The 13,225-nt window shown below is 40.4% G+C and overlaps 1 protein-coding gene across 2 annotated transcripts in view; it reads right to left on the minus strand.

Annotated features, from left to right (window-relative positions):
- Positions 1-13,225, minus strand: part of UNC13B (unc-13 homolog B) — a 208,375-nt gene that overhangs the window by 142,581 nt on the left and 52,569 nt on the right. For both annotated transcript variants that reach the window (XM_041468603.1, XM_041468602.1), the window contains exon 8: positions 2,354-2,576. In XM_041468603.1, the coding sequence (XP_041324537.1) occupies positions 2,354-2,576 (223 nt within the window). The remainder of the gene's footprint in view (positions 1-2,353; positions 2,577-13,225) is intronic.

Genomic DNA, 13,225 nt, shown 5'->3' on the forward strand with positions numbered 1-13,225 from the left:
CCAAAACCAACCAACCAATCAACTAAACAAAAAACCAAAAAAATCCCCACCAACCAAAACTGAGGGAAAGATGTCTACTCTTCTGAAGCCAAACTGGTTGCTGGCAGCAAAACACACTCCAAGGACACATAACAATATTACTGCTTGTCATCCTTAGGAGAGGTTGGAAGAAAATACATTACTTCAATAAAAGGAATATGATCACGTGTAACAGCTAATAAAGAGAAGCAGAACTTTTTATGCAAACCCAAATATTGTATGAAAAAAACCCAGGTGCTAGAACAGACAGCTTCAGCTGAGGCATTTTGGCACTGACAACCTTCTGCCCAGCTCAAGACAGGTTTCAGCAGGTTCTTGTTTGGTTCTTCTGGGTCTGCCCAGGAGAGCCTCCTACAAGCCCTCATTTTCACAGCAACCATCAGCTGCAGTCTGCCAGGAACAGTGATTTCATCAGGTGATTGCGTGGCACAAAGCACTGAGAGCTGCTAGGAACAAAAGTCAAATACAATTTGTTCCTGCAATACTCAGCTACAACTTTGTTTTGAAAATATTTCAGATCTACCCACTACTTCTTTTCAGCCAGCTTGTTAGAAATACCTTTCTGGTAAGCAAGAGAATCCCACGTACCTTCTTTGGAAAGCTTATTTGCATATTTTATGTTATAGGATTAAATATGCAGCAAAGAATCTTGTTGGGCATGTGGAAAATGTCCATGGGATCAGGAATGCTCAGATCACCATTGAGGATTTGCATTTCTGGACTGAAAGTAATTTTAGACCATAGCAAACTACAAAGTTTATGGTTTTAAAGTAAATTTCATCAGTCCAGATGCTTTTACATCAATACCTTAAGGAAATCAGAGAAAAAAAAAGAAATATATTCCAGCTTGGTATTCTCTAAAAATTCAAACCAGCAGTGGTTCTTTGGAAGGTCTTACAAACACATTTATCTTTTAGATACAAACTCACACACTGACTCCAAGCAAAGTGAGCTATGAAAAACTACCTGTATTGTCAACAACACTTGAAGAAATCACATAACTCCAAAAATACGCCACCACCACTGGCTTCCCCTCACTGGGGGTCCAACGTCACTGTTCAGCTCAGCTCTTCCAAAAAGAAAAAGCCTCAGCTCATCTTCTCAGTTAGATCTTCAGCAATTTTACCACTGCAAGCCAGCAGCACAGACTCACATGGGAAAGGGAAAAACTTGCTTATATATAAGACATTTCATGAACTAGGAAGAGAGCACTAGGAATGACACATCACACTGCAGTAAATGCATTTTGTTAGCACATTTGTTTCTATTCTTGAAACCTCAGTAACAGTAATAACATTAGATGTTACCATTAAACTTCACCCTTTACCATTAATGACCGTACATCAAGAAGGGCAAAACTTAGCCTCAGCCATCCAAGACAATGAATTTAGGTTCAGACTTCAGAAGACAAGAACATTCACACCAAGGGAGATAAGGCAGAAGAAAATCAGATATAATACAAATAAAACTCTGCACCTCTGTGATAGTGCTTAAGTAGCTGCCTGTTCCTTCCTCACCAAAGGCAGAAGCAGGAGCTTAGCCTGTAGCCTGTTCTACAGAACCACTCTTAGCAAGCTGACCAAAATTAGCAGCACTGTCCAAAATCTTCTGTTTTCACCTTGCACAATTAGCTCTAGCTCACAGCCATTGATCCTGGTAAGCTCGTGCTGCAATGCTCAATACTTCCACAAGTTATAAACACTTGTGAAACCACCGAATTATGGTTAAAAAAAAATTCTGAGCAAACAAACTCTCCTTCATACAGCTGAAAGTAAATCTAAAGAGAAAGCACACCATTCAACAGTGTTATATGGTAACAGGAACAGAAGGAAAAAACCCCCAACAACTAATCTGTTACTTTCTTCTTGAATACATTGTTTTGGCAGATCTAACAGAACTGGAGCTAATCCAGAAGATAAAATAAATCTGCATCAAGAAAGAAGGTCCCAATAGGATAACTCGCTAGAACGTCTTTCACTGGCTTGAGAGGCACACCTACGCCATGGTACCAGAAGAAGCAAGTACTCACTACTCTAGCCTTCAGAGAGTAAGGGGAAAGTACAACCAAGAGCAAATCACCTGAAGATGAGCATATCTGTTAAAAGTAACTCCCTAAACTGCCAGATCTGGTGTAACACATACCCTCATGGATTTTTCCTGGTTCACAGCAGAATCCCAGGGTCAACAACACACATAACACACCTTCCTACCAGAAGACTTTTAGAACCCTTGATCTGCCCTCCCCTGCCAGTTTCATGGTCTGCAGTGGAAAAAACAACAGGGAAAGGAGAGCTACTTATAACAGAGAACTCACCTGGCGGCCACATGCTCCCGATAATCCAGATCATAATTCTGGAGGGAGTCGGCACAGGAATCCCGCAGGACTCCCTGCTGCTGCAGGCGAGCCGGGCCCGTGAACTGGTGCACGGAGGCGTTGGGCTGCACGGTGGTGTGGTACGGAGGGGGGATGCTGTTGCTCGTCTCGCTGCGGTAGTCGCTGTCCCGGTCATCCACAGCACTGTCAGCATCTTCAAAGGCTAAGAGACAAAAGCAGTTTAAGGGCACAGCTCTCTGAAGTTGCCGTGCTGGGACAGTGGAGCCCGTTTAGTTTTGGAAGAATGACAAATAAACCACTATTTCTGCTGTGGCTGTATCTCCATCTGGGAGCTGGCTATAACCTCCAGTTCTCTCAAGTGTGCACCAAGGAACTGCACTGATTAGATCCACACCCTCCTTTCCCCCTTCCTATTACAGTTTATTTTTCTTTAACCATTACTAATAGGCAGATTAAGACATCTTTATTTAAAACAAAAGGAAACACCCCCTCTAACTAAAAAAAATAACCAAACAACAACAAAAAAAAACCCCCAGCACCCAAAATTTCAGGTACTCTGCAGCTGCCAAAATGAACCTTTAGATATTTGAAAAGAAAAAAAAAAAAAAAACAAAACAACCAAACCACAAACCCAAAAACACTTTGTGGAAAGGAGCTCTTTCTGAAAATTTTTCCACCTTTAAGTTGTAATACTGTCCTTTCTTCTCAGCATTCTTGAACTCTCAGCAAACCAGAACTTTGTGGCTCTGGATTTTTTGTATGCCTTTTTTTTTTTTTTTAGTATTAGTTTAAGTTAAGATAAATTAATGGAAACTACTCAGTAGGAAAATCAGAAGAACTGGGAGAGCAGTTCTACCTATAAACAATTATACTACTTCTCATAGGGGAAAATTGCTACATTTAACACACATGGGTAAATTAGCTTAAGCTCAAATACTTAACACTAACAATAACCTTCACAAAGGAAAAAGCTCCTTTCCAGTGAGTCCTTCTCCCTGCAGAAGCACTTCTGCTTCATAATCCTTCGGGAAAGGAGAATGCCAAGTTATACTGAGGTAAGGTATCAAAAATATATGATTGTGTATGGCTGTGCAGGATGCAAGATTATCTTTGCAAGCTTAAAGTGAAATACACACACCATAAGGCAGTGGAGTGAACCATTAACATGCTTGGAACAAAAGAAAATAAGGATCAGCCATTATTCATTCTCTCTGCCACCAAGTCTGTTTAAAAAGGACTTTTTAAATCAAACTAAAGCCCTCTCTGGTAGGCTATCCAGTGGTGTGTGTCCTACACAGTCATTCATCATGAGGCTGACCAATAAAGTGAAAGTGCTCTTTACATGCCAGATCCTTAAAGAACCCTGCATTTAAGTGCTGAAATTCCAAGCAGATGGAATGCAGCATCAGGGAACCCCCTTTTCTTCCACAGGTGCTTCCCATACCCCTAACTCAATTTCCTTTTTTTTGTTTTAAATCTGAGGTAAAATTTATTCTTGGGGATCTTTTCAGTTTCTTCACAAGACAGTAAGATTAGCACTCGAAAGTGGATGGAAGAGGAGAAAAGAACAGCAGCAGTAAACATCTGCAAAATATGGGCCACTTGAAAAAGCCCTGCTCTACACTCTTAAGTGGAACCAATTCAATTTGCTTGTCCACACCGAAAATGGAGTTAAGCGTCCTGCCTTTTTGTAGTTTAAATGCTGCAGGGTTCTTGTCAGTCTCTAGTCAATTGAAGAGAAATCAGTATCAATCATATGCTGATGTATTCAGCTTTATTAAAAGCACAGTGTCCATCAATTTTATCCCAGCTCAGTGCTTAGGAAACATATGCAATATTTACTACACAGAAATAATTTTATATGCCAAACCCCACTGAGGAGCACCAAACTTCCAGCCTGTGGAGCAAAGGCTGATCTATTTGCCAATCACAAGGCTCATATTGACCTCACAAGAATAACAAGCTATTACTCAGCTGAGCAATGTCATTGTTATTACTCAACACTTGAGCCACTGCCATCTAATGAACAATAATTACTTCTACTGGACAGAAAACACACTACTCCGAAGTCTTTTAATGCCTCACTTTGCTGCTCAACTAATTTCTTCATCCCATCAGATGAAACTGTCATTTAAGGTAAAGCCTAAGTAACTCTGGTATGATGGAAAGTTCTTCAGCTGTGGCTCCATAATCATCACAGCACTTGTAGAGGCTGAAAGCAGCCTAACAGAGATACAGGTTTAAGATCTGGTAAAAGTCACCAGACCAACAGCTTTAGGGATAAACAATTTAGCTAGCCTCAAATGTATAACAAAAACTACGAATCAGTAGTAAAATTATTTGGTGAAAAAAGCTGAATCCAGTGACTCACTGATACTGGGAGTGCAAAGACTTACACGGTTATGCTCATTAGGAAGCAGAACACTGTTTCTATAGGTCAGTAACTCCGACCAGCTGACAGGCTCAGAGAATTCCAAATGAATCAGAATGTTGCAGAAGCACTACCTGGATTTGTTAACCAGCCATTGCATCTCACTTCTGCACTATCAAACAAAAATTTCTGACATAAACCACAGTATCTCTAAGCAGCATCCCAAAACAGCTGATTAGCATATATGTTAATCAAACATTTAGAGCATGTATGTTTATAAAAGCTAACACCAGAATTTCTCAGAGCTCTTACTGGTTTGCAGCAGGAGGAAGTCTCTTTGAGGTCACGACACAAAATGCCTCCCTGAGGCACGTTTAAAGGATGCAAGGCTCATGAGGCAGGAACAAGGTTTTTCTCTGTTGTATGCCCCACAATCCTAACAGCATCCACCGATGTTAATACCAGACACAAATCCTCAACTCATAAATAAGAGCGAACTCAAAAAACTCTTAGTCATGCTGATCTGCAACTACCCTATGAGCACTCTCACTTTATTTAACAGAAGTGTTCTCAAACAAAGACATTGCTCAGCCTGATCAAAAGCATTAAAACCTGGCCCATATGTGGCTTACAGCACACATTTCCTTTGCAACAAAGTTTTCTGAAATGCTAACATATAGCATTGATGATCCCATTCATTAACATACCTGATGCTTAAATTTTAATTAAGACACTGACAAGAACTTGCAGAAGTAGCTTTGGGGATGCAGCACCCCTTCAAATGGAGGCATTACAGCCTGTGTTTCAGCAAAATATGCCTCACAACACAAATGGCGTAATAAATTCAAGTAGTTTTCTTCAAACAGGTCTTCTATAAGCAAAGTTGGAACTTGGTCTCAGTCTCGGAAGATCAGTAAAACTGGTAGCAAGACGCATAACAATAAACATAAAAAGACAGTAATTTTTTTACCCCAGTTTGAGAAATTTCACATATACCAAAGAGCTGCCAAGGGATGAAAACTGTTTCTTTGTCACTGGACCTACTGAGTAGAGAGCTGTGGGTAAGGCTGAAGGGCAGGACAGAAGCATGCTGTTCATGTTTCATTATTGAATATTCATGCATATAGGCAGCATAAGAAGAAAACCCATTGGGGCAGTCACATCACACAGCAGGATTTCACAGAATGGGGAAAATCAAGGAAGGAGATACCTTCTGTGATTGTTATTCTCCCCCTAACTCCCGCCCCCAGAAGTTATAACATGACTGCTGCAGGGTAGAACACATACAGTGCTTTTAATATCTTGACCTCAAAACCACTTTGACAGTCCTGCTACACCAGCTCAACTAGTCCCCTTTAGCCTCTGGCAGCTTTCTTTAAATCAAACTTCAGGACAGGAAGGAAAGCTAGCAGCAAAATTATTAGTGGTGGCTGGATGAATGCACCTGAAAAAGTGTTTTTTCCTGGTTTAAGGTCCCAAGACACAGCAGGACCACCTCTCAAAACATATTCAGTTGGAATTGTCTTCTGCTTTTCTAGCACAGTGTGTACATCAGCCCCTGGGAGCTGATGTCCAGTGCCCTAAGCTTAGTTATCCTCTACAAACTTGAGCAAAATCTTGGACAAAACCCCTCATTAGTTCTCCAAAACAAGCACTGAGCTTTTCACAGCTTTTGTCTATTTTAATAATGGTGGAAGAAAATAAAGTGTACTAACTGAAGGAATAACTTCCAGGTCAGCAAAAGTCTCTGCCAGCTCTACACCATGGGCCTTGCAATTAATTCACCTTCCCCTCCCGTCATCCATTTAAACTTCTTTTCATCATAGCTGCCAACAGCTTCTTTCCTCAAGTCTCAGATCCCACTACACCATCATCTACTGAACCACTGGTCACTTCTGACAAATACGCTTTCTAAAATCTTATCACCAAAATGCATACTAGCTGAAAGAGGACTACTGAAGTAAGAAGGAAGAAAAAAATCTGAAAAGGACACAAGGGTGTTTTTTGAGGCTCTCTTATATCTTTTTATGCTAAAACTGCCTAGATTTTAAGAAATTATTTAAATGGAACTTTGCAGATCATTAGTTCATTGTATTGCCCTCATAGCTTAAAAATACATTAGAAATGTGCATATTTTTAAGATAGCATGTTTGCAATACTAAGTCTCCAGTTTAAGAGCTTTCATAATCCTGTTTTTCTCACTCGAAAATACTCTGCTGCTGAAACTTTCAACAGCCAAGAACAGAACTGACAGGCTGAAGTGCAAAGACTCCCTTGAACATCTACCCTACTTCTTCAAGCCTTTCCCTTTCCTAAAATGAAACTAGGTCAGCAGTACAAGATGCCTCTTTCCTAAAGCACCCTCTGCCCAACTAACAAGGGTCTGGGCTACAGCACTCCTCTTGCATGAAGCTCTCACCAGGAAAAAGTCTTCCAGCTACCAACATGCTGTTTCTGCTGCTTCCTTCTCAGCTGCTTTTTAAATGTTACAATTAGAAGCATATTTTTCATTATATTGTCAAGCTAATGGAGTTCACTTGGAAACACCAATAACAGTGCCCCAAGGCTGACTATAAGGATGCTAAAATGATTTCAAAGAGGACACACAGCAAGGAAGAAGGGGAGGGAAGGATGGAGGGACCTTTTAAAGCAAACCCACCACACACTGACTCTCCAGATAAACAGGAGAAATACATGTACACAGCCCTCCTAGACGTCTCACTGACTAATGCCTAAACTCCCCATTTCACATCCAAATACCCAAAAATGGGAAATAAAGCTATTTAGGGCACTAGTCCTTCTTTCATTAGTGTAAGAAAGCAAATTAGTTACCTCTTGGTTATTCTATCACACCTCCAAGAATAAACAATTGAGACATCCAGCACTGACAGCACAAGCGAGTTGGTCAACACTGACGATGCACAAAGAACTTACATTTGATCAAAGACAGGGGAACAAGGCGGACAAAAAATATTGTGGGAGAAGAAATGGGGAAGTCACTAGTGGAAGACTTGTAGAATGCAGAACAGGCCCACATATGAAATGTACTGTAACATTAGCTGGACATTAGTCTCAGAAGCAGTAAGAGCGTCCTCTCCAAATTCCATTATGTCAAAAATGGAAAAGCATGAAGCAGAATCTCTGCCCTGCTGGATGCCGCCACAGTGACCTTTCTTTGCATGCTCCCCTAAGCAACACTCTCATTCTTGTCTCATAAATGTGGAACAAACACCTTTGTTTTAAGACCGATGGATCAACCCTTGCATGTTCTATAGACTACGGAAGCCACACACTGTATCTTGAGCTTGTGCTCAACCTTGCCTGTTAGCATCTGTAGCACTTTCAGAAAGCCAAGGCACATTTTCTAGAACAAAGAACAAAACTTTTGCAGCGTAACCAGAAGTTAACACACCAGTCTCCAGGTGTGGCATCAGCTCTACAGATCACAGACAGCTGCAGTATCTGAGTTTTTCCTGTCCCAGGCTGGTCAGCACTAGTGAAACCAAAGCCCTGCAACTTTTGCCATGATACTTGTCCCACTGAGGTTGAACATAATACCTACAACCTCACTGGTGTGCAACAGTCACTTCTTCTTTCAGATTTACTCGTATTTGTAGTATTTGGAATATATTCCCACCATATCCCATCTTAGTAAGACAATGACAACAGATTTCCTTGTGTTTTTCCCTTACTTCAAACACTGATTTGGGTTTACGTAGGTATGAAGACCAACACAGAAGACACACACAAGCAAAAGACTAGAATCACCTTTATAGGACAAGAATAATAGTCCAATTCCACCATCATGTTCTCAAATTCCAGTAGAAGGCACAAGCAACTCATATGAAACATAACCAAAACAAAGCTAAAAAGTGAAAAAATGAACAGCCATCCATCCACATAAATATGAAGACTAAGTGAAAATAAAAGAAAATACAATAGAACAGACTTTCTATATGCATGAATATTTCCACTTTTCCTTGTACTGGAGCATGCTGCATCACTATACGATCAGAAAGCTTGCAAGAAATCAAACTGTTACGTACTCAGCTGCTCTCCCCATCCGAAATAACTCCAGTTGCCTGCATGTAACACAAATGGCAGAAAAGAATAGGAATGGAAAAAGAAAGCTTAGAAAAAACAAACCACAAGCATACTTTTCATGTATTTAAAATGCCTTACAGATTGTGAGCTTGAAAATTTAAGGGATCTTTTTCTTTACAAATACAACATTAAGTTTATGTCAGGGCTTGCTCCTCATGTCCAGTTTGTTTATCAGACATTCTGAAAACTGAGATCATTATAAACTCTTGGAATTGATAAGCAATCATGCATTTATTAACACAAGTAGACAAAACACTTATCAGTCAACCTAGCAAGAGCAGTTAAACACTGTTATTCCCTAGCATACTCAAATGTCTCAGAAACCAGGGCCCAGTTTAGAGCAGTATCTGATTCCAGGCTAAACTCTGCAAATGAAGTCACTTCATCTTTCCATTCCTGCCCTCTTTCCAGAACAAAGTTAACCCCCTGATGAGCATCACTTCAAAAATAACAGCATGAAAAACTGCGTGCATGTAAACAATGTGAAGGAAAGAGTACTTTGTTAGGCAGATACACACACTGGTAAAAACCTTAAGGGCTCTCATAACATTCTAAGGCAAACACCCATGAAGTTAATCCTGCAACAGTAAGCAAACCTTTCCATGTTAAAATTTAAGGTGAAAACAGATTCAAGTAAAGCTGCACAGCAAGTTTGTAAGACATTACTTATCAATACCTATGCTGTCACCCCAAGGTCATATGCAGTACCATGGAGGCAACAAACCAGTACATGCAGCCCTCAAATCACTTCAGAATCATGCACACAACTTGCAACTCCAGAAATGCTTTCTAGAAATTTCTAGAAGACAGTGTAAAAAACACTTTAAAAAGTTACATTTACAGGAGTGTTGATGCATAAAGCACAGCTGACAGTAAACAAATTCATCAACATAGACAGAAAACGAGCAAGAGCTTTCTGTCCTGGCTACCATCTCTAACCACCAGCCAGGCACACAGATGCATCAGCGGTATAACCAGATTGCTCCTTTCTTTTCAGAAACAAAAGGTCTACAAATCAACACAGTCCCTCAGATGTACAGTCCCACATCAGTAGTTCACGGTCCCTGGATTAGGCTCTGACACGTGATTAGGCACACGTGTGGTGCTTTGCACAGGCACAGATACAGGCATTGCTCAGCTTCAAGTGGCACTTTTATGTCTGGCAGAATTTCAAAGGTAGACCATTACCTTCCAGTTCCTATAGTAGTAGTCAGAGAAACAAAAAAAAAAAAAAAAAAAAGGCAACACATGTATGTTTGCTTTGGTCACTAAAGGAAGCAGCCCTCACTAAATGGAACAAACTGAATGAAAATTTTTATGGTGCTGATTTAGAAAGAACCACTGTATAATGCTGGACACAATCTACAGACTGAGACACGACAAATGACACTCAGCAGCAAGACTAACAATGCAGCTGAGCCAGGTGTGCTGGTGAGATGAAGATGTATCCAAATACATCAGAAACCTGCCAGGATCCACCTAACACTCTTGGCATGACCCTGATCACAGAGCCATTACCTCAGGCTTGTTTTTCAAGACAAAAAGCCTAAATACCAGGCTTGACAGAAGTCTGAGTGTTATTTCAGGGGGGAAGGAGAAGAAAAAGAGGAACACATGATCAAGCTGGCAAAGAAAACTGAAGTAAAAGACATGGCAAAGAAATGAAAAGGGGAGACAACCAGGAAAAAGGGTATGGAAACCAAAGGCAGGGAGAGAATAGACAGTAGAGAGGAACATATGAAAAGGGACTGAGGAAAGAGGGAGAGGTTGACAGAGCCCTGCACTGAGCTTTGAATTGCTGCAACCAAGAGTTCCCATTAAATGCAGAAGTTGAACAACAGCTTACGTGTGTCTCATTCCTGAAAATCTCAAGACACTAACACAGGTAATAGCAACCCCAGCACATGCTTCCATCAGAATGTCTGTATCACAGGTGAACAGTAAGAGGCAAAGTAAGAAACATTCAAATATTAGCAGCTTGTATAACTATCAAAGATCTAGAAAAATTCTGTAGTGACACAGCATTAATGCAGTCAGGCTCTATGCCAGTGAAATGCAGGTTATTATTCACAAATGAATGTACACGTAAAACCCCAGAGCAACTGGGGAAGAAACACCAGAAGATAACTATAAATTTCCAAAGCTGCTATGCAGATAAGAAAAACGACACAGGAAATGGAGCTTATCTGTCCTCCAGGTTTCACAAAGATAAAAATCCCAGACTGCCACAAACCACTGTAGTCAATCTGCATGGAGGGAATGAGTGATCTCTGAAACCAGCTGAGAATGTTCCTAACCACCACCTCCCTGACAGAAAAAGGCCTGATAGCTGGCAAAACACTACCCATCGTTTGAAACTGCAACAAGGAGAAAACCACCAAGTTTTCTAACTCTAACAACCCTCATGGATACAAGGTCTGTCCTTGGAGGAGAAGCATTACCACTGCCCACTGATAAAAAAGTCCTCAAACTGACAGCGATGACCTTGGGCCAGCTACTTACCTGTCCACCTCACTGCTACCAAGTTCCTTTTGAACAGCATGAAAGTCCCACAGACTTTCCACACTCAAGGCAAATAGCAGCCAATGCCAAGCAGGGCAGGGCAAGGAGAGGAGCAGCTGCCCTTAGACAGCAGCTCCTTACCCTGAACATTTTCTCACACTGAGAAGCTGGGTTTGGCTGACCAGGGTATGCTACAGCTATAGACTGGGGAAAGCAAAGCTGCAGGAGCTAAGATAAAGAGATGCAATAACAGAGAGTAAGGGATTTTCAGTCAGAAGCTCAAAACTCCACTTTCGTTTGTTTTTACTGACACCCACTTCACTTTAGTGTCTAACATTTTGGAAAAAAATGAATTTATTAAAGATTCAACACATATGCTGCTTCATTTAAGATTCAGGAGCTAACAGTATATATCTCAGTCCTTCAGCATAATCGCAGAAGACCTGGGTTGACAGTCTTGATATTTTGAAGGTTAATGAAAACAGAATTTCTTTTTAGCCTTTTCAAGTTGTTTTTCTGCTTCATAAAAGAAATATTCATAACCATGATTTGTTAAGAAATCATCCCTTCCAGATCACCTTTGGAACAAATTGAAACCTGTACAAACTCAAACTAAAAACACCAAGAAGTCCAGACAGATAGAAAACGGGAAGTTGTAAATCCAAAACCATACAACAACATACAGCAACAATGGAATACATGATACAGACAAGTCAGACTAGTCACTCCATGTGTTCATAAATACTAACAGTGTGTGTCTTGGTTATCACATTATTTGTATCTGTAAGTTTCAGTACTCAAGAAATGAGGTTTCATATAAACCTCCAATTAAGGACTAAGGAATGCAAGCAGCCTGGTGCCTTGGAAGCTGAAACATTTTTGTCATTAACACATTTTATAAAGCACATCTAAGTTCCCACTTAGTTGAATATAACATATGCTTGTTCTGTGCCTGTGTTATGCAACCATTCAAGGAGGATCTCCTCCTCCCCACTTCACACTGTCAAGCGTGGATCAGCAGGGACACTAAAAAAGCAGAATATTCCAAGTTTTTAATGCCAGCTAATTTGACTGCCTGCATGCCATTTTGTTTCATTTCTGTTTACAAGCCTCTGAGATTGGCTGGGACCTACTATCCCTATTAGAACATTATCATTTGCTGCTGACCACTACTTACAGTCATGCTGGTGAATTATTCAATCTTCCTGTTATATCCCACATTTAGCACAAACAGAAATCATCTAAGTAAGTTTATAAAAGCAAACTAAACTCAAGATAGTATATTTGGTTCTGATAAAGTACCATTTGCAGAATGTTCTGGTCAGTTCTTTTATCTGTGTTTAAAAAATTTCTTTTTCCCATGTCTAATACTCTCAATACAGTGTGAACAGATCTCAGATTCCATAAAAATCTACATTCCTCCTGTGTTCCATGTACTTCCCAAAACTAAACAGGTGGTATTTCAGTGGAATAAGCTTCTAGAATAGAAAACATACATTGAATAGCTTTTTAGAAGGCAGTCAAGCTTTCAGTAAGCACAATGCCAAAGAAGGTTTCATAACAAGTACCACCATTTCCAGCTCAGTTTTGGAACACTCCAGACGAGGGCTAAGGCCTCTGCATAAAAGGAGATAAGAAAGCACAAGAGGCAAGTAAGCTAAAAGGATCAGACAAAGACAAGGACAGGTACTGGAGTGTGACACTGGAGTGCTCCCCTTGCTCCCCAGTTCACCACATTCAGCTTATGCTGAAATTTTTGAGTATTTTATTTCACTAAACAAGATGGCCCTTCTGGCCATCACTATGTTGGCCAAACAAAATCAGATTGAAATCTGAGAACTTAAGCAGGGCTTGGATCATCATCAAATCTTCCA

This window comes from Pyrgilauda ruficollis, unplaced genomic scaffold, assembly GCF_017590135.1.
Source record: "Pyrgilauda ruficollis isolate IOZ18807 unplaced genomic scaffold, ASM1759013v1 scaffold220, whole genome shotgun sequence".
In the NCBI taxonomy this organism is placed as follows: Eukaryota; Metazoa; Chordata; class Aves; order Passeriformes; family Passeridae; genus Pyrgilauda; species Pyrgilauda ruficollis.